The 26,076-nt window shown below is 33.9% G+C and overlaps 1 protein-coding gene across 2 annotated transcripts in view; it reads right to left on the bottom strand.

Annotated features, from left to right (window-relative positions):
- The window catches only part of LOC149574952 (ultraviolet-B receptor UVR8-like), a 119,470-nt gene extending 98,843 nt beyond the window's left edge, over positions 1–20,627 (bottom strand). The window contains exons 1-5 of one of the 2 annotated variants that reach the window (XM_089814798.1): positions 20,412–20,627; positions 20,133–20,289; positions 19,938–20,060; positions 19,773–19,833; positions 19,579–19,697 (exon numbers count right to left, since the gene is read on the bottom strand). In XM_089814798.1, coding sequence (XP_089670924.1) covers positions 19,579–19,697; positions 19,773–19,833; positions 19,938–20,060; positions 20,133–20,289; positions 20,412–20,425 — 474 coding nt within the window. In that variant the 5' untranslated portion in view covers positions 20,426–20,627. The remainder of the gene's footprint in view (positions 1–19,578; positions 19,698–19,772; positions 19,834–19,937; positions 20,061–20,132; positions 20,290–20,411) is intronic. The other variant, XM_089814797.1, reaches the window with a different exon arrangement.
- Between the last annotated feature and the right edge of the window lie 5,449 nt (positions 20,628–26,076).

The raw sequence follows: 26,076 nt of genomic DNA, 5'->3' as shown, positions 1-26,076 counted from the left end.
CAACAAGCAAGCAAGAATAGAATGAAGATGGGAACCCCCACCAACAGGATGGACCAAATTGAACTTTAATGGAGCATCCCAAGGAAACCCTAGTGAAGCAGAACTAGGGTGCATCATCCGCTTGGAAACAAGAGACTTGATTGCAAAGAGAGCCAAACCACTAAGAATTATATCGAATAATGGGACTTATTTTATGTTCAGACTTGGGCATAAAAAAGTTAGTGATTGAAGGGGACTCCCAAATTATCTTAAATGCAATCAGAAAACGCTATACCCCTAATTAAAAAATTAACTCTAAGCTCAAAAAGGTCATTATTCTCTTAGATAAGTTTGAGAAAACAAGGATACAGCATATTTACCAAGAAGGCAAAAAAGAAACAAACCAACTAGCTAATATGTGAGTGGATGGGGAGGACATCTTTCTTAAATCGGCCTAGTCTTTAAATCCTAGGAAATCCTCCCAACCTATCGAGGGTATTCGTGGTCAAGCCTCATATGAAACATTTAATTTGTACTTGGATATCATGGTAAAGAATAATAATACAAATTCTTTGTTAAGTAGACAGAATAATAAATAATAAAAATTGCCTAGATTCTTTACTATTGTGAAAGGTACTCCCTTGATCTTAGAGTATTTATTTCCTCCCCTTTGACCTGCTAATTCATTACCCCTGCGGAATTTATTTCATAAATTAATCATTCGCGGAATACATCCCCTTATGTCATTGGAGTGGCTTTAGAACACATCACTACCCACTCAATAGGTAAGAAGATAGACATTTTAAAGCATGGTATGACTAGGCCTAGAGAATGAAGGACTATATTAAGAATAGATAGTATAGGCAGCAAATCAAGATGTATACAATTAAAATAGATAAGGAGTCCTGTCTTATTTTAATGATTACTATTTTTGGAACTAATAGTTGAGCAACAAGTATCTATCACCCGATGATAATACAAACTTAAGATACAGACATGCCCTTTTAAAATTTAAACTTATCGTCTATGCATCATTAACACTATCTCTTCAACAATGTTTAAACTCTTTTCAGTCATACCTATGTATTATTGGTTCTCAATTATTGCGATCCCTTTTGAGATATTTTGGGACATCATCTAGATCTTTCCAGTTACTTTTCAAAGTTGGGAGTAGCTTTCTATTCTACACGAGACTTCTATCTATAGTCATGCCTTGATATGAATTAGGCACCTGCACTCTTTTCCCCTATTATTTGCCCCGTTTTATAAATTTTAGCCTTGGTTTTAATATGGAATCTACTGTAATCTTGTTCCATGCCTTTGAGGATACAACCATGGCCTTTAGAGGACTTGTCAAACCGGAGAGATGGAATAGGATACTCAATCCTTTAGACGACATGACTAGGTTAGCGGTGAGTAGGGCTTTAGGAGAAAAGGTGTTTAACTATGATTGCACATGGCACACTCATAGTTCAATTATTGGCACCTTAATCGCATGTATGGCCAGAGCACAAGTAAGTCATTGGGACATCATCCGTCTCTACAACAACCTATTCAAAGAAACATGATTGGATGGTCTTGAGCAAGTAGTCCTAAACATTAATAGGAAATTGGAAATCCCCTACGCTGAAGACTATATGGCTAAACCTCCTAGCAGTCTACTTCACATCAAGGTTCTTAGACGCCTCATCTTACAAATTAGAGACATCAACCAATTAAATGATGAGTGGCCAAAGATGAATCTGAACATCCAATTCCTGCTAAGGTGGAGGAATATTATTTGAAAATCAGAACCACGACTGGCTCTTCAACTACCTTAGAGCTTTCAAGATCTATGCTGAGCCAAAGGTGGATTTTTTATATTTGAGTAAGTTGGAATTCTCTCTTCCCAACTTTAATAAATCTAACAAGCAAAAAACTGCTTTTGTTCTCATCCCTGGATTGCTGGATTTTGATGTAAAGGAGGCTGAAGATTATATAATGATCTTTATGAAAGAAGACCTCTGAGCAAGTTGTTATGGTTGCTATAATGTTAGTTGTATTATATCATATTTTTGTAATAGTTGATATAGTAGTTATCGCTTAAGGTATGCGTTCAGTTTTAGCGTTTAGGGCTTCGCCATTTTGTATTATACTGGGCCATAGCCTCGTTTCTTGTTTTTTAGGATCCCCTTCGTTGTATTGGCAGAAGGTTTTCTTGGTTGGGAAAGAAAAAGGCGCTGTCTAACTTTGGTATAAATTCTCCTAGCCCTGGGTTTGAACTAAAAGAATACTCTAGTTTTTGTGTTTGTCTCCGACAGCATGTATTATCCAATATCCTACAAAATATAAATGGAAAGTAAGGATGTTATCTTTTATGGTTTTCTTTTGTAACTCATAATTCATGTTATTAGTTTTTACAGCTTTTGAGCATTATTATGTATATAGAATCCATAACTCCAATTATAATTCATTTCTCAGATTAAGGAAATGGGTTGAAACTTCCCTGCAAGTGAACAAAAGAAAGTGACATCATTTAAATTTAAGACAAGCAAGATTTAAAGAAAGATGTTAAATGCCTTCAGATGATTAAAGTTTTGTAGATTGGATCAAATGGAGAAATAGAGTAGCTAATTGGAAAGAATTCTAAAATTACCAAGTGAGTGCATTTAAGTAACAAAAGAGAATTCGATAATTAAAGATAAAACAATATGGAAAACGTATTTCAATGAAATATCAACTCTGCTACAATGGTAAGTATGACTGTCCAGCAGAGTGATGCTTCCTTAGAAGTTCTTCGATCTCAAAACATCAAAGCCGGTATCAACAAGAAATCTGAATTAAACTGACAATGATCTAGTTTTCATCTAGTCCCCAAACAATTAGTAGGAAACGAGTCTCCAAAAAGAAGTTAGAATAAGCTTTAAAAAGTGAAAAGTACAAATAAGCGATCATCGGGACTAGAATGAGTATGAAAATGATGACTTTTGGCTTTCCACCCGTTCCACCTTTTCAATTCCCTTTCTAATTGTAATAAGACCAAGTTTTCAATTGGGGCATTCGAAAAGTCTAGCTCCTCCTAGAAAGAGCGCACCTTGATAGTCTTTTCATCTTCCCTCTTCCACTCGAATTCCTAAGTCATTCTTATGAAGGGACTCTATTTAAGATCGATCTGCTTTCTCAACTTTCCAAGGGCTCACAAGATGAATTTGATCATCAAATTGAGGGGTCCTCTTCAAATTGCTTTTGATGAACCCATTTCAGATACGCATCTCCATAATACTGCAAAACACACATTTTGTGATCAAGAGGGCAGTATACAGGATTTTGGGCAAGGAATTTGTGAATGATACTGATTGGTACAGAGTCCTCAGTGACATTCCTGCCATGTTTGTGGCAATGGCTTGTTTACTTGAACCAGATAAACCCAGTATTGCAACTCTCTGTAAATGGTTAGTCAAGCATGAATACATAGGAAATCTTGATAAGGCAATGGTTTGTATCAGAAATGATATATATATCTGCAGACCTTGTCATTACGATGTCCCTATAGATCAAAGACAACTTATTCCATTGTATTTCATCCTTTGACTCCAGTAGATTGGTAAAATGGTTTCCTATTATTAACAGAAATCTAGCTTTTCTGTTAGTTTTCTTTCATGTTCAACCAGCTAGTAGTAACAATTGGATGGACATATACTTAGTGGAAGAAGAGATTGATGCCTGGGATAGTAATTCTATTTTGGATGCCCAACTGCTGGAGCTACCAAGCCAAAATTTGGAAGAAGAGCACGGAGACGAGGAACCATTATCGCCTCTGATTATGCCAGATGATTAAATGTATATTCATTCTTGATTAAAATGTAAAGGCAAATTAGAGATGATTAATATCAATAATGTTGGGTTCACAGTAATCGTGCTGATTTTACAATAGTTTATTTAGAGTTAGATGTAAGATATTAGTTATTAAGATAGTGGAAAGTTTCTACTTATGATCTATCTTATTATTAATAAATTTAAACTGTTTTGGTATAAATCCCCCCAAAATATCTCATTTCAACAAAGCAATACTCATCACTATCTGTTCTACCTATTATATCACCTGACATCTTATTTTAGCGATTTGCTGGATCTAAGATTAATCCCTAAATTGGGCCCAATATGGTAGTAGAGACAGGAGCAAGCATTTTAACTCAAGATTAATGCTCTTGAATTGACTCTTTACAATTCAAGTTATAAGCCAGCAATCATACCAAGAAATAACTATTTAAAGATTAACAAAGGAAAGAATAATTTCAAAAGAATTATTAATGCAGGATAATAAATTTCATTAATACATCTGGGATCAAATACTAAAAAGCAAAGCTCATACAACAATTTGAGATAGATTATAAAATTATAAGAAGTAAATATTTAAAAATTAAATTTAAACTTATAATAACTATATTTACACAATAGCTTTCTAAGATTTCATAAACTATGTATCTTTAATACTTTCCTTGAGTTATCAATCTGCTGACCATCAATGAATGTGGAAGTTTATACTAATTATGCACTAACAACTAACCTTGAAGTGTAAGTGTTTGGGTAAAACAGAGGAAATGCAGGTATCAAAGAGCGATCGACAAATAGCCAAATTTAAAAGCAAAAAAGGAAGATGAACTCGAAGAAAAGTTATTAAAACAATATGTAATGTACTGAATTATGTAAGGAGGGGTATGCCCCTCCAAAGACCTATGCAGAAAATCATAGGCAGATGTATTCTTGTTTGGTCAAAACTATAATAGTCCTGGGCAATATTGGGGGTTTTCTTCCCCGTTCTTTTTCCCCAGTGCCTGCACCTGAACAGGGATAAAATTTTGTATGTTTTATTTTACTATAATATAAAGGCTTCAAAAACATTTACTGATCAAAAAAAATTTGAGTACAAGAAATTAAAAATATGAAGAATATTTGATTAAGTGGAAAAATAAGAATGTTGAAAGCTTGGTTATCCTTTCACTAAAAGCCTTGATCAAAGTTGAGAGGCTCACTTCTCAATTACTTTAGGTGTCTAATTCAAAATAATCTAAGATCAGTCGTACAACATGTTCCAATATTCCTAGATGTTATATGGTACTCTGTGTCAATTTTGCAGCCCTGCGTCTCACTACATTTATATTTGTTGGTATAAAGTGTCATGTCTATACTAACAAGCACAATCAACTTTTAGTAAGCTATGTGGTAGCTAAAATTGAAGATATTTGATTAAGGTTTGGAATAAAAGCTCTAAGAAGCATCCAAAATATTCCATCCAATTGTTGTGTGATTATAGCATGGATTTTTGCTTTCCATCTCAAGGAGCTTAATTTGACCTATATTGGGATGATCAGTGTATAATGGTAATTTTGTTTTGGATTGTAACAGCTATTTGAAACTTGCACCAATTCCTAATGTTACCTACTTAATTACAAGCATAAGAGGAATCATGTGTAGAATCGTAATGAAATTGAAGACACCTAGCTCAAGGTGCGTCATAAAACTAAATAGTGATCATAAACACTGTTAGAGAACCTATACACTATGAAGGGTAACGTGTAAATTCCCAAGGCTGACTAAAGTTCAATTAATTTTGTAGCCATTCATTTTAATCATGTTTTCCTATGACAATGTATTGTGTTTTTAGCCTACACACATCATTTTGACCTCCTTTATATATAGACAATCCCATTATGACTAGAGGACAGATAACAGTACTCAAAAACAGAAAGATATTAATGACCATAAGATCCAAAAGGTCTACTTTGTTATCTAAAGGCTAATACCTAGTGTGTATCTAAGCTCTTGAAGTTATTCTGTTAAAATCAAACAAAAATCAATTTTTGTGTTGTTTACTTGTGTATTGTGTTTGAATATTTCATTTTGCTTTAAATTTGATAGTCCTTAATTGGACCCTCCAGCCTTGACTATATTAAATATCCTCCCTAATTCATGGATCATTGTACCACCTAGAATTAATCGCTGACTTCCCGTATCGTTTTAGCATAGTCTCCCAAATAGCATTCTTACAAATTGAGTGATACTCTTCTTTCATGGAATCTCATCAAACGGGCTCTAAATATTGGAGTTGAAAGGATATTCTTGGACAACTGGTATAAATAATTATATTAGGCATGTTAGATTCTTCCCCTTGAGTTTCTTAGTTAGTGATGTCATAGTGGTACCACAACAATTGCAGCAACTAATGCTAACATGTATCTAGTTAAGAAATCAGCCTAGAGAGGGCATAGCTAAAAAGGAGAATACAACCCAACTAATTAGGGGTTCAACTTTGAGATTCAAGCCTTGTCAACTACTTGAGTCTTGAGTGATCTATAGATTAAAACTTAGACTCAATTGCATTGATTAGGAGTTATTTATTGTTAGACAAAGTTGTAGTTGGTGTAGAAGGGGTATTTTTCCTAGCATGTTCGTTAACTAGGTCCTAATCACACATGTTACTTAAGTTTACTTAGGGTATACAAAGGTACTAGAAATCTTTCTCAAAATCATAGTTGTCATGTGATCTTATCTTATCAAATTTACTTCTTGTTTCCTACATTATTTAACATTTGTTATCTTAGTTGTCTTAAGTCATATAATTAAGAGACATTGTAATCTCATGCAATCCTATGTTCCCCTTGCCCTATATAATCAAGGGGTCCCCTTTGTAATCTTACAATATTATTCATGTCTAATTAATCTATCATTTGCATCCTTCAATAGAATTGTTCTTTCATAGTTGATCTCTCATGTGCTTACATAAAGTGCCTAGATCTTGAGTGACTATGATCTTCAGCCAATCCTGCATGGTATCAAGCAATTATACAACTCTTACATGGTATCAAAACTTGTGGGATTGAAAATATTTTTTTAAGAGATCTAGGCTCCCTCCATAAAAAAACCTAATATTCCACATTGCCTTGTTCTTCTCTGTGTAGATCTTGAAATGTTGAGTATGTCCTTCTGCTGCATTGAATGATGAGCTCAAGAATCAGAAAAACTTGATTGAAATACCAGATTTGCGGGTTTCCTTTTTGTGGCCATGTGTTGCACATCTAAACCGGAGCTTGTTGATGCAAATTTGAGCTTGTCAGTGCAAATAAAAATCTTTTGTTTCATCCAAACTTAACACCGAAGACCTAAGCTATATTAAAATAATGTTTTATTGTTTATTTAATGCTCATTAATGTACTTCATTCTAATTTTAGGTGATAAGATCGTCTTTGGTCTTATCTATAGTTTCTTTTTAGAAACTTTTTTATTTTGTAAAAAATTGTAAACTCGTTTATTAATTATCTTTGTTCATTGTTGATACATAAAATAATTTACCAATTACTTGCGTAATATGGTATGAGAGCCATAGTATTTTTTTTCAAAAGGTTTTTCAAATAAAAATTCGCAAAGAACTTTTTAATGTTTTTTTTTGAAAAAATTCTGACTTTCGAAAGTCACTTGTGAGAAGGGATTTGTTTGCAGAAAATATTCAAACCCAACTAGGGTTTTTGTGTTTTTCAAGGCCATTTTTTCCATATCACACAAAACTTTGTTGGGGTTGGGCGTCGGTTTTGGCCTGCAACTGACATTTTTTCTAAGGGCATCATTTTTTTCTGGTGGTTGCCTGTGGTCGTCAATAACATCGAGACCATCTTTTTATCTGCAACCCACATTCTTCTTTCCACAAATCAAAAATGACTTGCACCTACATTTTTTATTTTTCTACAAACCCGTGCATTTTTGGGCATCATTCTTTTACAGTAGTAACTATTATTCGTGCCCTCTAAGGCTTCTAAAACCCTCTATCATTTATTCATGACCAAATTTGTGTCTTCATTTTTTTTTTCAGATTTCTGCAATTTTTGGGGGGTTTTTCAAAAACGGCTAGGATTTCTTTCAAAATTTTCATGTTTTTTGTCATTGTGAAAAACTACTTGCAAATTCTTAGTGGGTTTTTTAAGAGGTCAACTAGGTTGGTCTTAGATTTTTCTAGGTACCTCGTTGTTTGTGCCTCGATTTTTGTGTCAAGATTTTATTTTGATTTTAGATTCTTTCTAGGTTTTTGAGATCTCTTCTAAGTCTTCATTGGAATTTTTTGAGTCTTCAGACAATTTTATCTCGAAATCGATGTCTTGATATTTTTGCCAGCAGGATTTGTGTTGAAATATGTACCTATCTCAATGCATTGAAATTCATGCATAGAATTTTATGCAATCAACATCTTCATAGTCCCTTGTTTTTCATGTCTCAAAAAACGTGAAGATGGCTTCATTGACTAACATCATGTTGGAACACAATCATTGTTTCAATGGCAAAAACTACAACACTTGGAAGCAACGAATGATGACCATTTTTTAATATCGTTGCCTTGATCAAATCATCTTGGGCACCATTCAGCATCCAATCACAGTGGATCAAGATAGGGAAAAGTTTGATACATGCAATCATAAGGCTATCATGCTCATTAAACGTTTTGTTATTGATGATCAGCTTCCACAATTTCCCTCTAGAAAATCAGTTGAAATTTGGGAGCACCTAGAGGCCTTGAGAGAAACCTCTTATAAAAGTTGTGCATTCTTTTTCAAGAATCATCTTTTCTCCATCATGATGGATGGTAGAATGTCATTATAGGAACATCTGACGCCTGACGAAAATCAAGGACATTTGTGATCAATTGGAGGCGATTGGTCAAAAGATGGAGGAAGAAAACATGGTGATTATTACCTTGAAGAGCCTTCTGAGGTCCTGTGAACATTTTGTTAAAACTTTCAACAGTACCTCCACAAATGTTGACTTGAATTTTTCAGACCTCTATACTAAGCTTCCGCAGTAGGATCGTTGGAAACAAAAATTTAGTACTGGTTCTTCCTCGTCTCCTACAGAGCAAGCTTTTGCAGCACACTTTCAACCAAAAAACAAAGGGAAAGGTCAACCTTCGCAGCAGCAAGGCTCGGGTCAACCTCAGGATAGTTCTAAGAAAAAGAACATATAGTGTAATTACTGTCATAAATACAGTCACATAAAGAAGGATTGTCGTCAGCAATTGGCTTTTGAACAGAAGAAGTGCGGAGGGTCTCAATAGAAAGTGCATGTTGCCAAGCACACTGAGCAAAAAGAATCTGCCATTTACGCCTTCATGGCTAAAAGATTTGCAGATTGTGTGAAGTATTTTGCTTAGTACATTGACTCAGGTGCTTCACGCCACTTTACTCATCTACATGACTGGTTCATAGGCTTCTCTTCGTTTAATAACTCATTTGTTTTTGGAGGAAGAGAAGAATACACAGTTGTCAGTAAGGGCACTATTTAGGTGCATTTTGGTCAGAGGGATCTCATATTCCTTAATGTGTACTATGTTCCTGGCACGGAACTAAATCTCCTCTCAGCTAGTCAGATCATGTAGCATTCTCCTCGGTTGGATGTTGTATTCATTTCACACAAGTGTTCGATTGTTGATGGGGAGACTCACACTATTGTAGCTATTGGCATTGAGAATCATGGTCTTTACCGACTTGTGGATACTAGCGATCCTCCAAAGTTAGCCATGGCACCCAGAAGTTCTTGCATCAGTGGTATGGGCACTTAAATGTGCACTATCTCTCTCAATTTGGTTTGGGAAGGACTTGTAGCTGGCTACTTGAGATTCAAACTCAGCATCATGGTGTTTGTGGAGTTTGTCAGGCTGGGAAGAAGCACAGGACACCGTTCATGGATGGTGACTCATGGCGAGCCTCTAAGTTACTTCAATTGGTTCATGCTGATATTTGTAAGCCAATGTATACACCTTTTGTTACTGGTAGCAGGTATTTCTTGCTTTTTGTTGATGATTTCAATCATAAAATGTGGGTGTACTTTCTTAGACAAAAATCAGATGAGTTTATTGTATTTCAGAAGTTTAAGGCCTTGGTATACTGCGTTCTCCAACTTCTGTGATACCCATGGTATAAAACATCAGTTAAGCACACCCCACACTCCTTGGTAAAACGGTGTTGTAGAGCGGCGCAATCATGCTATTGTTGAGATGGCTCATTCCATGTTACAACACATGAATGTCCCTAATAAGTTTTGGGAAAAAGAAGTTTTCGCTGTGGTCTATCTCCTAAATAAGCCCCCTACACAAGTTGTCAAGGGAAAGACTCTTGGAGAAGTTTGGACTAGTCGCAAACCTAGGATCAATCATCTCAAAATCTTTGGCTCTTTAGCTTACAAATGGATTCCAAATGCCCAGCAGTCCAAGTTGGATTCCAAGAGTCAAAAGCTTATATTGATAGGGTATAGTGACAACCATAAGGCTTACTAATTGATAGATGTAGATATTAATCGTCTTGTCTTCAATAGGGATGTTGTCTAGAGATGTTGTCTTTGATGAAACACGAACTTTTCAGCCATCCTCACCTGTATAGAATTCTACGGATCAACCTTTGAAGGTTTTTGATTTGAGTGTCCATCTTCCAATAGGTCTGGCTAATGGGAGGGATGATGCGGATTCTAAGTTTGAAGATGCTCAACCTGAGTTTTCTCTGGATGATGGTAATCTTCCACGTGTTGAACCTGTTCCAAATCCAGTACCAATTCTAGCTCCTGCATCCAATGTTGGTTTTTCTACTCTCCAGCCTAAATGGAGGGCTAAGACTATTAGTGATCTTCATAAAGATGAGCTCATTGAGGGTAGAATGTCTGAAAACAAGAGCAAACAGCAGCATACGTTTAATTTTGCTCTCATGGCCAACATTCACAATGTTTATGAGCCTCAAATAGATTCAGAGGCTAAAGGGATACCTGAGTGGGAAAAGGCTATGGAAGCCGAATATAAGAGTCTTCAAAAGAATCACATTTGGGTCCTTTTTGATCTTCCTTCAAGGAAGAAGCCCATTGGCTGCAAATGGGTGTATAAGGTGAAATACAAAGCTAATAGAACCCTTGACAAATACAAAACTCGTGTCGTTGCTAAGGGGTTCCCACAGAAGGAAGGCATTGACTATGACAAGACTTTTGCTCCTACAGCCAAGATAAGTACCATTCAGCTTGTCCTTGCCTTAGCATCCCAATTTGGTTGTAAAGCTCATTTCATGCTTTATGACAGCCCACAAGGCTGATCATTGGGTAGTAGCAAAGTGTATGCTGAGTTATGTGAAGGGCACTTCTGATTTTGGACTCTTGTACATTCAGAGTCAAGATCTTAGACTTCTTGTTTACACAGATTCACATTGGCCAGCTTCAACTGATGATAGAAAATCAACATCTACGTATGTGTTCAGTTTGAGATCTGGTATAGTCAGATTGACTAGTAAGAAGCAACAGGTTGTGGCTCTCTCCTCGACAACAGCTGAGTACCATGGAGCTGTTAAAGCAACTTGTGAGTCAGTTTAGCTTCGACCAATGCTTGCGGATATGCAGGTATCTCAAGCAGGTCTGACTCATTTGTTTTGTGATAATCACAGAATTCTCAAACTTGTCAAGAATCCAATCTTCCATGAAAGAACCAAGCATGTGGAAACTCGTTGTCACTTCATTCGGCAACTTGTTGAAGACAGAGCCATTCAGTTGTTGTATGTTCCAACAGCAGATATCCTCACCAAGTACCACATTCCAGATAAGTTTGTAAAATTTAGGGGCTCTATTGGTGTTGTTAATAGATTGAGCATTAAGGGAGGGCATTAAAATAATGTTTTTATTATTTATTTAATGCTCAATAATGTACTTTATTGTAATTTTAGGTGATAAAATCATCTAAATCTTCTCTGCAGTTTCTTTTTGGGAAGATTCCTTGCTCACATTCACATTATGTTGGGTTTAAATTAAATTTGTCCCCCTCTCCATTTGCCATTCGGTTTGAGATGGTTAACTTAAAACCATAACTCAGTCATCTGACCTTGAGTTTTTAGCAATTTTATTTTAGGTAAAACTTTGTGCTCTTTACAATGGTGCAGTCAATTTTAATTTCTGTACTTTTGATTTTCCATAAATTGCATATTCTCACAAGTGTTGTTGAGCAACTCTGTCTTGGGAACTTTCAAGGCTCCATTCTAGCTCTTATGTTAATATTTTTGAGTGCCTTTTTTTTAAAGTACATGATTTTATTTGTACTTTGTAGTGGTGTAATCAGATTGATCCCATTGTGTAAAGAACTTTAGTTTTGCACTTATATGTACCTAAATCAAGTCCAGTTGCTGCTTTTGGAATCTAGCACCTCTAGATGCAAAAAGCATAAGTGCCAAATCATATTTTGACTTGCCAAATCATATATTGACCCCTAGATGCAAAAAGTATTAAGTGTCAAATCATATTTTGTTTGGGGGATAATCTTACAGGGGTTGATTGCATTCTTTTTGCTTGTTGCGTGTACAACCAAATGGGAAATCTCAAATTGATCTCCTAACTCCAAATAATTATGCATTGTGGACGAATTCAGTGTGGAATTGTCTCATGAGAAAAGGTTTTCTTCGCTATCTAAGGGAAGCAATTTCTCAACCTATTGATCCTAGTGACTTAACAAGTGGAAGATCAATCGTCAGAAGACTCCTAGATGCATATGTTCACTAGTCTCATTTAATATGTAATTTCATACTGAATCGTGTAAAACACCTACAGAGGCTTGGGAGACTTGAAAAACTATGATTAGGTATTAGATTGACAATGATTTGATGAGTCTTGAACCAAAAGATTTTAAACACATGTAAGACTAACTCTCCAAAATCAAGCAAATAAGAACACCCTCATGAGCTAACGATCCATTCTGAGAGTTTTTAGTGGTTGACTTACTATTTATAGTATGTCAGTGTTGGCTAGTTTCAATTTTTGGCATGGTGCTTGGGGGCTATATATGATCAGTGTTGCTTTTGCAATTCAGTGGGTGATTGATGATTTAGAGGATATTATGAGCTATGGTTATAATTGGTGTTATTCAATTAAGTTAATTAAATAACATTATAAGCTTAAGTTGAGAGACATTAATAATAAAGTGCATTATGGCGCCTATGAGGATTAACTTTTAATTAATTCAAATTCAATTGTGCAACCAAAAAAAGCAAAGTTAAGTTTTGAGTGAAAAGTGTGTAGATGAAGCTACTTGGTGTATTGGAGATGCTACTTGGCTCAATTTTATAAATGCATCTTCAAGACCAAATTCATTCATTCTATACATGTGCTTTTATGAAATTGTTGTAGTGAGAACTTGACAAGGGTTTGAGCAAGATCAATTGTAGAATAGGACAATTCTTGCATGTTTTAGAGACACTTTGAATCAGCGTGAGTTCTGGTGAATTATGCCTGGTTATGACCATTGTGCAGCATTCTAGAGAGGCATTTGTGAGACGTTTTTTTGTCTCTGCAATCATAGTAAAATTGGGCAGCTTAAGAAGTCTAATCACAGCTAATATAGAGGCTGCGTTTGCATTGTTGAGGGCTGCCGTGATTCTGAAAACTCATACATTGGCAGAGTTGGAAGTTGGCAAGGCAGCGTCTTCAGCACAGAGCCCGTGTTTCAATTGCTTGGCTCGTTTTTACACATTATAGAGCCATTAGTTTCTTGCATCCACAACTAACTGAGATCATCTCTTGTGGATATCTATGCCATTTCACAAGCTTCCAGGTTATTTATATATAAAAAATTATAAATTTAGTGTCTCAATTATTTCAGCTATCAAACAATTGTTAGAATATATAGTCCACTGATAGGACTAAGAGGGAGGGGTGAATCAGTTATCCAACTAATATCACAAATAATAACTTTAAACAATCTTAAACATATGAGTAATGTAAACGGAAACCACAACAAGATACCCATACACAATAACACCAGATATGTTAACTAGGGAAACACTTGATCAGAAGGAAAAACCCGGTGGGGATAGTGCCCACAAAATGATGTACTAATATAAATATTCCTTGTTAGAGGATAGACCCTGTTAGGAGTCTGTTACAACATTCAGTACATATGAGTCCCTTTCAGGAGACTTTGAATCCCTATTAGGAGATTCCAACCCTGTTAGGAGTTGTGCCAACCCTGTTAGAGGAGTCGTGGAAGACAGTTGGACCCACTGTCCAAACAGCTTCGAAGGCAAGAACAATGAACCCACTGTCCAAATGATCTGTGTATTATTCCTTGTAGAGTAATAGAACTAAATTGTACTTCCTCTGTCTCTATCCTGTCAACCGAATTTCTGCTCCTTCAAATCTTGTAACCAAATCTCGAACTGCACATCCAATAATCCATTAGATTGCTTACACGCATTCAGTAAGCACTCTAATCCTTTTCACAATTCGCACTTGAACAACAATCAGAATACTTGAACTATAACATCCGGTTTTCCTGAGTCTAAAATTAACATTTAACATTCTCAAAGAATACAGTTACTACTTCGTTTCATAAGAAGACAGTTATATCATTCATGTTCATGTGAATAAGATTCACTGTTAAAAACAGTTATACAAAATTTCTTAACTAAAAACTTGAATTACCATCAAAAGAAATTACTACATTAATTGAAAACCACATACCTCGAAAAAACTGAGTTTGAATCAAACTAGAAATGCTTCTGCAACCACTCGGATTAGTCCACAGATACACTATAACAATTTCATATGACAACTATCATCTAAAAACCGCTATCTTAAAATCAAATTAAATACTTCTATTATTTTAAATTAGGGCATCACATACCACTATATCAATTAGGGCATTGTTTACCTTTGGTTCATTTAGGGCTTTTGATACCGCTATCTCACATAGGGCTTCCAATACCACGTATTCATTTTAGGGTTTCCATGACCACGGATTCAATTTTAGGGCTTCCGCGACTACAAATTCAATTTTAGGGTTTCCACAACGACGGATTCAATTTAGGGCTTCCGCGACCACGAATTCAACAAGGGTTTCCAATGCCACTGTATCATTTAAGATTCCAGCTGTCACCCAATCAATTAGGGCTTTGGATTTCTTTTCCTTCCGATTACTTATCTGTGACAATTTCTCAAGATTAGATAAATACTTATATTCAATATTCATATAAATGAAAACAATTCACAAATCAATCCAGGTGTAAAATAATGATAACAATGAATTTAACTCAATTCGATCTTACCTCTTCATAATAAAAATGATAATACATGTTTTCTGATAAACAATTGAATGCATAGCTTACTTTTGTTTGACTCGTATCCGACATCTTGAGTGAGGTGAAATATTGTCAGGGGCTTTAACCACCCAACCTCGGACCACAACATATCCCCACACGATCTCTAACGAGAAAGGCCCTCCCTACCCGGAATTGACAGGGAACATCTTACCAATCACTGGGCATCAAGATATATAACACGCCATACGACTTGGTAGCAGGAGATCACCATAACAGAAATATGCATGAGCTATTAATTAATTCATATTAAATGATAAATATTGAAATGTTATAACTGATACTAATTCATTTTATTGTTGATTCCTTTCTCACACCTCATCGCCCATCTTCTTGGCTATACAACCGGGTGAGTCCCAGGGATTTGGAATTCTCAGTGCAGACGGCTCTATCAATTATCCATCATTTCACATTCTATGTTTACATAAATTATGTTCTTAAAAGATCTCAAAATTTGAATGCTTAATTATTTAAATTATTCATAACTGAATTCTCATCCGCGTTCTTGCAACCCTCAACACCTCCTCACCATTTCAAACAACCAAGCCGATGAATTCCTTGGTGTGGATTCATTTATCATCTCATTATGAAAGAATGAATTAAGTTCTCATCTAAATTGTTATTCAAGATTATTATAGCTCATTCAAGATTGATACTCTAAGTTTAAAATCAAAGATTATCAAAGAGATATTAAACAAGAATCTTCTCTTACCAATTCAGATTGAAAGGAAAAAGGGTGGGTTCAGAATCTGTTTTTAGATGTAGTACATTCACAACTTGTGATTTAATTATAATTTGCTTCCAATATATATTTGCCTAAATGTACAACATGGTTCCATTATTAGGCTCAAAATACAAATGTATAAATTTCTAATTTCATCTTTCATTCTTGCATTTCAATGGAACTGTATAATATCAATAACACTATCTTCTACTACTGCTGTTTTAGTAAGGAAAAAGCAAAACTAAGAATCCTGTTGAACTTATAACATAAATATATATACAGGGTTTGCTGAGCTACGAACTTGGCAATAAATAAGAACAACGAAATATGATAAATGCCTTATGTGACTTCTTTAAATGCTTGGACGGTTCCTTGACTACTGCATTGTGAATCGCGGCTGCATGATAAAGAGTTTCCTAGTCATATTGAATAGCGAAAAAGCATATGCATAAACTTTCATGACCTGAACATTTTGTGCCCTATGGCCGCAAACAATAAACTCCCGCACTTCTCTTGCAGTGATCATATGGAAAGAATAGCGGAAGAGAGGAAGGCGTAACCATATCACTACTTCTTGGTGTTATTTCCTCTCGCCCATGCCCTCCTACAATGGGTATAATATCAGATGGTTCAGACAGGTTTCTGAGCCTAAAAAGAATGAATGTGTCGTAGCACCAAAGCCAGAGGAGAGTGAATGCCGAAGGAAGAAAGAAAAATGCCGTAGGAGAAGGATTGGATGCCGCCAAACAATAAGGAAAACTATTAAATAAATATATAAGAATAAGCATGCCTCTACGTCTTCCTACAGTTACAAGATTCATTTCGAATTCCCCAAAAGTCTAAATAAATTTAAAAACGTAAATATTATTAAACATGCCAACAATAATCGGTTAAAAGCAAGAATAATAAAAGGAAGAGAATAGAATTCGAAGATTATAATAAATTAATAATACAATTATTATAATCCGAACATTATTATAATGTACAACTATTAAATTATTAAATAATAATGGTGCCAAATCATTTGATTATATTTAAATGAATATTTATAAACAATTATTAAAAATACTACGACAAAAGATAATTTAAAATCCTTTAAGATACATTTTAAAAATAATTTAATTATTTTAATTAAAATATTTATTAAACAACTCAATCATTATAATTAAACTATTAATTAAAATAACTCATGCAATTCCACAGATGTATTTTGTTCCAAGTTGCTAGGTCCTCTATGTGTCTGCCCAATGATGGTGACGCCCTGCCTAATTCTTTTCTAACAATGCTTCCACCCCTTCGGCATGCTCCCTGCAAGAATTTTCTCCGTAATTAAATTATAAATTATATAATCATAACAGTTAACCTCTCATCCTAATTTCATGAATTCACAATTAACGATCAACTAACATGTCATCTGCACTTGAATTCATAACAACCAACTATCTTACCATCTCGCCAGATTATATCAAATTAAACTGCCAACTGACTTCATGTGAACCTCAACGGCTATATTTCAAGCTAGGTCAAAAATTGGGATGTTACATGAACACACTACAATCAAGCAAAACATCTTTCCTTTATACCATATCTTCATAATAATTCCTTGAGTTGGCCTTGAGATTTTCCAAATTAATTAAAATGAGATAATTAATTAATTACAATTACAATAGCACTATCAGCTCACAATCTATGCAAAACTTCACACATGCGATACTAAGGCTTGCGCACTCGCTTACATCATCACCTGACTATCCTCTATCACTGCCTGACTGCGCATCTCTTCATTACATCTCAAATGAAAGATAGCCAACAAACATCAGGAGCTGTTTTCCCAATACTCTGTCTCTGAACTGCTCTTTGTAAATCAGGTACAACTTCTGTACATCTTCGACTTAGACTCTGCGCACTTAACCACTTCATCAGGACAATGTGTTGTACATGTCCATAACTGCGCATGACCAAACAATCAAACCATTGTCCGTACCATCAAGATCTTTGTCTGCTACTCTGCCAATCTTTACAGAAACAATGTTATGTTGACATCAATTACAAACACAGTCATGAATGCAACATATGAATACTCTTCAATGCTCAAAATACTCCCCCAATGTAGTATCATCAGCATTCATGCTAACAGCAATGTGATCTTTCCTTGTATATATGCAATGACTAAGCTTGATTTGCATTGTTGATTTGCATTTTCAGTTTTCTTGCATTTGTAATTACTCCACTATCTCTGAAAAAAATTTTAAAAATCATATATCTCAAAAACTCAAAAAAATAGCAAACTATCAAAAACAAAAAACAAAAACATCATTTATTCATCATGGTTGGTGAAAGAGCCAACAAGGCTCATTACAAGTTTGGTCCTAAGTATTCAATGTTTGTTTTTGCCTTTCATACGAGCATAATTTGTTGCTCCTAAGTTTGATGATTTTGCTAATCTCCTAATCCAAGAGGAAGCAAAGTTAATTCGTATGGATCTAATCAAGTGTTCTAAGTCACAAACACTGGTAGCAAGCAAGACATAAGGAGCAAGAACTTGTTGCAGTTGCAAATTCTGAATCAAATAAATGGTTACATGATTTTGGAGCCTCACATCATATGGCCTCATAATAGAGTATGTTATGTTCATTTGTCTTGTTCATCACCACATATCCTGATGGCTAACAACACATATATGTGCATTTGTGGGAAGGGATCTATTGACATGGATGACAGAGCAGTCAATCATGTTCTTTGTGTGCCTTCATTTTCAACCAATATCCTATCTATCTGTTAGATCACTCATGGTGGAGCAGCAAAGAGTGTAGCATTCACACTAGATTCTGTCATCGTTCAAGTTTTGCATTGCAAAGATATTGTTACAAAGAAAGTGCACGAGTGATCAGCTATGAAAGAATAATGCTATTCTATCGAAGAATGCAAATGATAGATTGAGATAGCACTTAGATGGCTCTGCTTTGAGTCTCCCTACAGTTTATCTGTTAATAACCCCATGGACAGAGTTCCATGTGGGAGATGGATTACATATTTTGGGACGACCATGCGAATGATGATGATCATTAGGCTGCAGCTAACTTGAAAGGAGGGAAGACCTGTTGATGAATAAGGATGAGAATACTAACAATGTGCCATAAAGAGAAGATAAATCATCAAGGGAGGCTCTAAAGCAATGGACTATCAGTAAATAGATGAGTAGGTTATGGAAAAACACAATTGCATCATCAAGATGGCTTTCAAAACTTATATAATGATATGCTGTAAATTAGAATGCCATTAATGTAAAGCTGGTTGCAAAATAATAAGATAATATCACTCCTGTGAACATTACCTAGACATATTATAAGAGTTAAGTGAATCATTCATGGTAATTAAATATAAGTTCTGCTCTGCTCATAAAATATGAATTAATGGAGATCAATTCAAAACTAAACATCTCAGTCCGGATAAATCATTCAACTGGAAAAAAATGACCAAACAAACACACTTTGATTGGAAAAAATAATTAAAACATTCATATAAGTGAGCATCACCTAAACATAATGAGAGCTAAATAAACTATTCGTAAGCATAAAATGATGGCTTCTTACGAACCAACAAAAATATTCAGAGCTTTATGATGAGTTTATATGAACCACTACTTGTTGAAAATATTCAAAACTACGAAGTTAAAACCCAATAAAACATAACCGAAAAAATTTACTGACCACCGCCACAATGCTGATTACAAGGAAAATGAAGTACCTGACGGACGCTGAGCTGAGTAGCACAGCGCTGGGGAATGGGTAAATCCCGTCTTATCACTTTGCTATTGTCCTCCTTTCTCTCTGCTTCCTCTCCGCACTGCCCATATTCATTTCCACCTACACCACACAACCTCATCGTGATAACAATAAAAGAAAAGGAAAGAAAGGAGCAGAGAGAGGGGTGTAAAATACCCCAAGCATAGGCACGCCCTTGGTCATCCACCGCTAGGCAATGCCAACCCCCTATGGCAGCCTGCGCCCAATTTCACCAAACCTCAAAATCAACCACCCGCCACAAACACAAACACCAATAAACTCAAAAACTGGCATTTATTTTAGTGCAATCCGCTTGCTCACCTGAACTATTTTGACGCGCGCAAGAGCCTTGACCTGAGTGGGAGTAGGAGTGCTCTCGGTGTCAGTCTCGGCCTTGGTCTTAGTCCCGAGGGTGCCCCGCTGGTTCCATCCCCATGTAAACAGCTGTCACCACAATCTCGTTAATTTCATCACATTAATCAACCCTCACAAACATTTATTACGCAAATTACCCACCCGTCCCTCTTGGGAAATAGCGAGAGAGTTCCGGCTGCCCGCCACCACGGAGACCACACGCTGCCCCAAATCTTCGACATCTGGAATTTGAATCCGGCACACGGTATCCCTGTCCTCCGTATTCCCCACTCCCAGCTGCCCGTCCTCCCCCGCTCCCCTGCACCACCACCATCACCATTAATACTTCACCCTGCTTTTTACTAAGGAGAAAAGGTTACTACATCAAGGATGCAAATAATCTTCACACACTGCAATCATGAAATATTGTTCATTCTAAACTGTGAAAATCTCATGTTTTCAGATCACATCACCAAGCTAAGACTATTGTATCTGATTCCATCTTCTTCCCCGCGACTTTGCCTGTCCCGCTCACTCTGTCAGCTAAACCTGCTTCAATGCTTCAAGATGTGAAGGATTCTGTAAAGCAACTCGATAATGTTTTTCTCTTTTGTCTGCACCCCACCTTCCAATTTGGTCTGTCTGGCTCTTCGACTTGCCAATCCAAGTAAGAATTCCTATTTTATCAATATCAGCGTTCTGTCCTATTCTCTTTTTTCTATAATTTTTTTTCATTTGTCTGTCAATTGCTTACGCATATTCCAACTTACAGAATTTTTTAGTGGCATTCTAAAGAAACCCACTAACAAATGAAATAACAGGAAAGGAAAGATTTTAGTTATGATAACATCCATCAGACCAGAAAGATTTTAGTTATGATAACATCCATCAGACCAAGTAGTTTATAGGTTAGGATAAGTAAATGAAAGTTTTTAATGATGTTTATTAGGAAAATAGTTCACGGCATTTATGGATAAAGTGTCACATGGTAGCGTTATTTACCGTTTAATTAGATTGAATATATATTAAACATAATAATTAATAATTATAAAAGAATCAAATTTATTTAATGGTGATGATAATATTTAATATTATTGAATTAAGATTTTTATACTTCTCATCATATCTAAAGGTCAGGTCCCGCTTGCTTAAAAATAGTGCCGCTGAGTTTTTTTAGGAACATTTAAAGGGAAGCGGTATGAAATATTAAATAGGAAAATTGTATTTCTTCATAATTTTGGCGGGATGAATTGGTTTTTGGTGGGAAAATGAAAACAGATTATTGACAAGTGGCAAAATTCTCTCTTAACCCACCCCTTTTTCATCCGCTCAAAATGAGAAAGCTAAAAAATAGGAAAAGATTCTAATTAAAGCTTTAACCCCCACAAAAAATTGCATGGGACCTCCAGTTCCCAAAAAAATAGAGCCCAAGCCCCTCCATGGGACCTCTTCATTATATATATATTATTTTTTATCATAATATTTTAGATAGATAAAATTTTAATATTTAGTTTTTTATTTTTTACAAATTATCATAATATTCTTTTAATCATATTTAAGTATTTTAGAACTATTATATATTTTAACTAATATTCAATTTTTAATTTTTACAAATTATCATACTATTTTTAAATTACATTTAAATATTTTAAAACTAAAATATATTTTAATATAAAAGTATTTATCATTTGAAAATAATTTATAATTTATAATATAAATGTAATGTTAGTATCTTAACTTAAGATATTGTTTTTGTTTAAATACAAAACCTTTTAAAAATTAAAAAACTTTTCCTAAACATTGAATTATAACCCTAAACTAAAGTATATTGAAAACAAACCCTAAGGTAACTAAATTAAATTAAACCATTACATTAAAGTAAATTATTATTAGGCCTACAATACAATGGTAAATTGTGAGAAGAGGTCTTCAAATATTAATGTAAATAAGCACATAACACTAGAACTAAAACTTAGCACCAAACTTCAACCCTTATTATAAATCAAAGTAAAGTGTAATAGGAAATCAAATTTTATTATAACTATATTGAACCAAATGGAATGGGTGCCATGATGCTAAACCAAATTGTTTTCCTTACCTAAAATTACACTATAATGAATCCTCACTCAAACCATAATTAAACATTAGAGATAACAAAAAAGCTAAACTATATTGAGCCCTAACCTAACCTAAAATATGGGTTAAGAGATGGTGGTAGGGTGTCATAGCTCTTATGATAGCTTTTTTCATAATATGCTTCAACCAAATTTAGTCTTAAACATTAAAATGAATCATTATTCTATACTTAATCAAACATTAAACATAATCATAAACTAAACTATATTCAATGTAATCACTAACTATGTCAAATAAAATAAAATCACAATCCTAAACTAAAGTTAACCCAACAGATACCAATTGCCAAATTGAAAGTTCAAATTTATTTGAACTTTTACTCTACCAAGGTAAATTGAAATATTATTATTAACCTAAATAATTGAACCTTCAAATGAAAATTAAACTAAAATTAAAATTACATAAACCTTAACTCAACTCATACCAACTTAAATATTAACTTTGAATATAATTGAACAATAGCTCACTAAAATAACTAAAACATATTACAAATTTTAAAAACAAGTTCATGCTAAAATAAATATTTAGCAACTAAATAAAATATTTTTTTCCTTGACCTAAAATATATAATAGTGCTATTACTTATCACAACTAAAATATCTCACAGTCCTATTATTTATCACAACTAAAATATCCTTCCTAGAAATTTGCTCAAATAAAATAAGGTTATTCATGTACACATATAAGCTAGTACAATACTATAGTATTCATTTTTATAATCATTTAATTAGCTCAAAATCAATCAATCAACCAATAAGAAAGAATTATTTTTTAGTTAATTAAATTTTTAATATATTAATTTATTATTCTAATATAGTATTTATACTATTTCAATCAATTATAATTGATTTTTTTTTGTTAGATTTGAAGGTAGGTTTCAAATTTGATTAATTTTTGCACATGATAAAAAAATTAATTCCATGTTAATATTTTGATAACTATTGTAAATACAAAATGTATAAATTATACATTCACCACCACTTTACACATATTAGAGTAATTTTGTTATTTAGTTATAAATTTAATATATTATCAAAAATTATTTTTCTCAAATTTATTTATTTGATATATTATATGTAGTTCATAAACGCAAATTAATCTCTTACTATTTTGAAATTCAATTGCTCCTAGTAATAAAGAATTTTAATGAGCAAACAATAAATTTACTACTACTAATGTTTTGTGCTAAACTCAACATTTCAAAACAAATCAAATTTCAACTATGTCATACATGAATTTGGTATACCATGTTCTAATCAAATTTAAATATTTTTTTTTAATTTAAATTCTAATTTATAATTTGTATAAAACCTATACATCTGGCACTTGTTATTATTGTGTTTATCGTAGACAATATACTATGGTATTCACTTGCTCCGAAACTTAATTAATTTTTACCAATCACAAATGGTTATTTTTTAGTAGTTTAATTATTTATTTTAGTTTTGTATTCGCTTCTGGGTGTGATTGTGTGTGTTTTTTAACATCGACATTTCAGATCATACTCTATGATCCATCATCAGATGATAAAGAGAGCTAAGAAACAAAATGATGATACTCTATCTATTTTAGTGTTATAGGAGCCCTCTTTTAGGGAAGGCTCTTTATATTCCAATTTTTTTCAGCTAGATTCACGTAAGAATTACTTTCTTATTTACAAGTTATGTTATTTAAACACATTTCATTTTAATATAATTATATTTTAAAATTATTTTATGAACATTACATCCTTTCTAAAATAAATACAATTATATAAATGGTTTAAAGTGTAAATATTAAGGTGACGAGAATTATAAAAATGTATATATCAAACTTTAAAAATAATAACTTTTATATGTGTGTGTGTGTGTGTGTGTGTGTGTGTGTGTGTGTGTGTACATATATATGTATATATATATACATATATATGTCTATATATATACATATATATGTCTATATATACATATATATGTATATATACATACACATATATATGTATATATACATATGTATATATACATATGTATATATACATATATATATACATATGTATGTATATATACATATATATGTATATATACATATGTATATATACATATATATGTATATATACATATGTATATATACATATATATGTGTATGTATATATACATATATATGTGTATGTATATATACATATATATATATATATGTGTGTATATATATATATATATGTATATATATACACATATATATGTATATATACATACACATATATATGTATATACATATATGTACATATATGTATATATATATATACTTGTTTTCTTTTTTTTTATCTATAAACGGTTGAAGCCTTTGAATTATATAGAGAATTTAGAAAAAATTAGAAATGTTAAATATCTTCATTCAAATAGGCACTGGTAGGAAAGAACGAAGAAGAAAACTTCCAGTCTTGTCTGGGACTTTTGTCCTCTAGACTTATACATATTAAAAAGGGCATACCCTAGTTTGCTTATTATTAGATCTTAACATAGGCCTCTGGTCTTGCCCGATACACTTTTACATCTTAAAAGGGGCATTCCCTAGTTTTTATGAGTGCTCTTGCTTGTTTCAATATTGATTTGTAGAAGTTAGGAGCCTCCTTCTCAAAATTTTGTTTCAAATATAAGTCATATTAGTGAAAGAATGAAAAAAGTGATGTTGGGTTTGTCGAGTTTGTGAAAGAGATGAGACTTCCTCCCATCTTGCCTGTTGTCATTCACATGAAACTACTCTGTAACGTTAGCATAGTACAAAAAAGGCATACTTGTATAGAAACCATATCTAAGCCTAGTTAATGTCACGTATTATAATGCTTGGGATTCTACTTTGGAGGTGAAGGATTAACCTAGTTAGAGTTTATGGTTTAACGAGCAGTAGTAGTAATTTAAAACTATGCTCTCTTGTTGATTATGTATTAATTTGCCTTCATTTTTAGAATTGTGTTTAAGTTTTATATTATGTTTCTGAAATAAGATTTAGAACAAGAGAAAACTGCTCCAAAATCTTAGAGAAAAGAGTACCCAAATTGGCATTACAAAACAATATAAAGATATAAAACAAATTAAGAGAACAAAGCCATATACAAATTTTGATATATTGCCAAAACTAAAGTTATATGCAAGTCTACGATAAGTGTGAAATCTATAAGACTAGGGAACCCTACAGACAAAGCAAAGTGGAACGAAACCAGAGCCATTGTGAGCAAACAAAAGGAAAGACGTTAGCGCAAAGAAACAAAAAGAGAAGACAAGGGGAAAAGGAGAACCAAAAAGGGTATAAGAGGATGAGCTGCCTAACAAGGGAAAACCAAATGACCCTCTTCAAGAAGCCCAAAATTGAGAGAGATAACCCCTGCAAAGAGAACGCCAAGAGAAAATAGAGCTAATCAACCAAGATGTCTTCCATCTGATAGTACCACTCTATGCCCCTCCAATCAACATAGATATGCATGTTGGTGGCTAGGAGGAACATCCAATTGTGGGTGACATGCTCCATGCGAAGCATAAAGTCCCTTTTGTCTTTTAAAATCAAGATCGGAGATACTTCCACTAACGTGTCCAAAACATTATACTCGCTCCTCTTAGGGATGCAAAGGTCATTATCAATGTTACCTAGGACCTCATCTAGCTCACATAGATAAGGACCCTTGAAAATAGCCTTTCAAAAATCCCTCAATGCTAGTATGTCCCTGTCCACATGTAGGATGATAGCAATAAACATCACCACAATGTCGGAGTTGTGCTTGGGCCTATTAGCCAAAGCTAAGAACTCCTCTCCCAGGACAATCTAGATGGCCCAATGAATTAAGCCATCCTTGAGCTTGAAAATCTTGCTAATCCTAAGTAAGGAAATCTCCCTCCAAAATGTCATTTCTCAGAGACCTGGTTTCATCCTTATAGACGTATCCATCCTATAGACCTCTAGATATAAACAATTCAAAGCGAAAGTAAACCTATAGGGGCATATG

Source organism: Cupressus sempervirens, chromosome 2 (assembly GCF_028749045.1).
Source record: "Cupressus sempervirens isolate cs-2001-9-10 chromosome 2, ASM2874904v1, whole genome shotgun sequence".
NCBI classification, from domain to species: Eukaryota; Viridiplantae; Streptophyta; class Pinopsida; order Cupressales; family Cupressaceae; genus Cupressus; species Cupressus sempervirens.
This window is presented reverse-complemented; position numbering and strand designations above follow the sequence as displayed.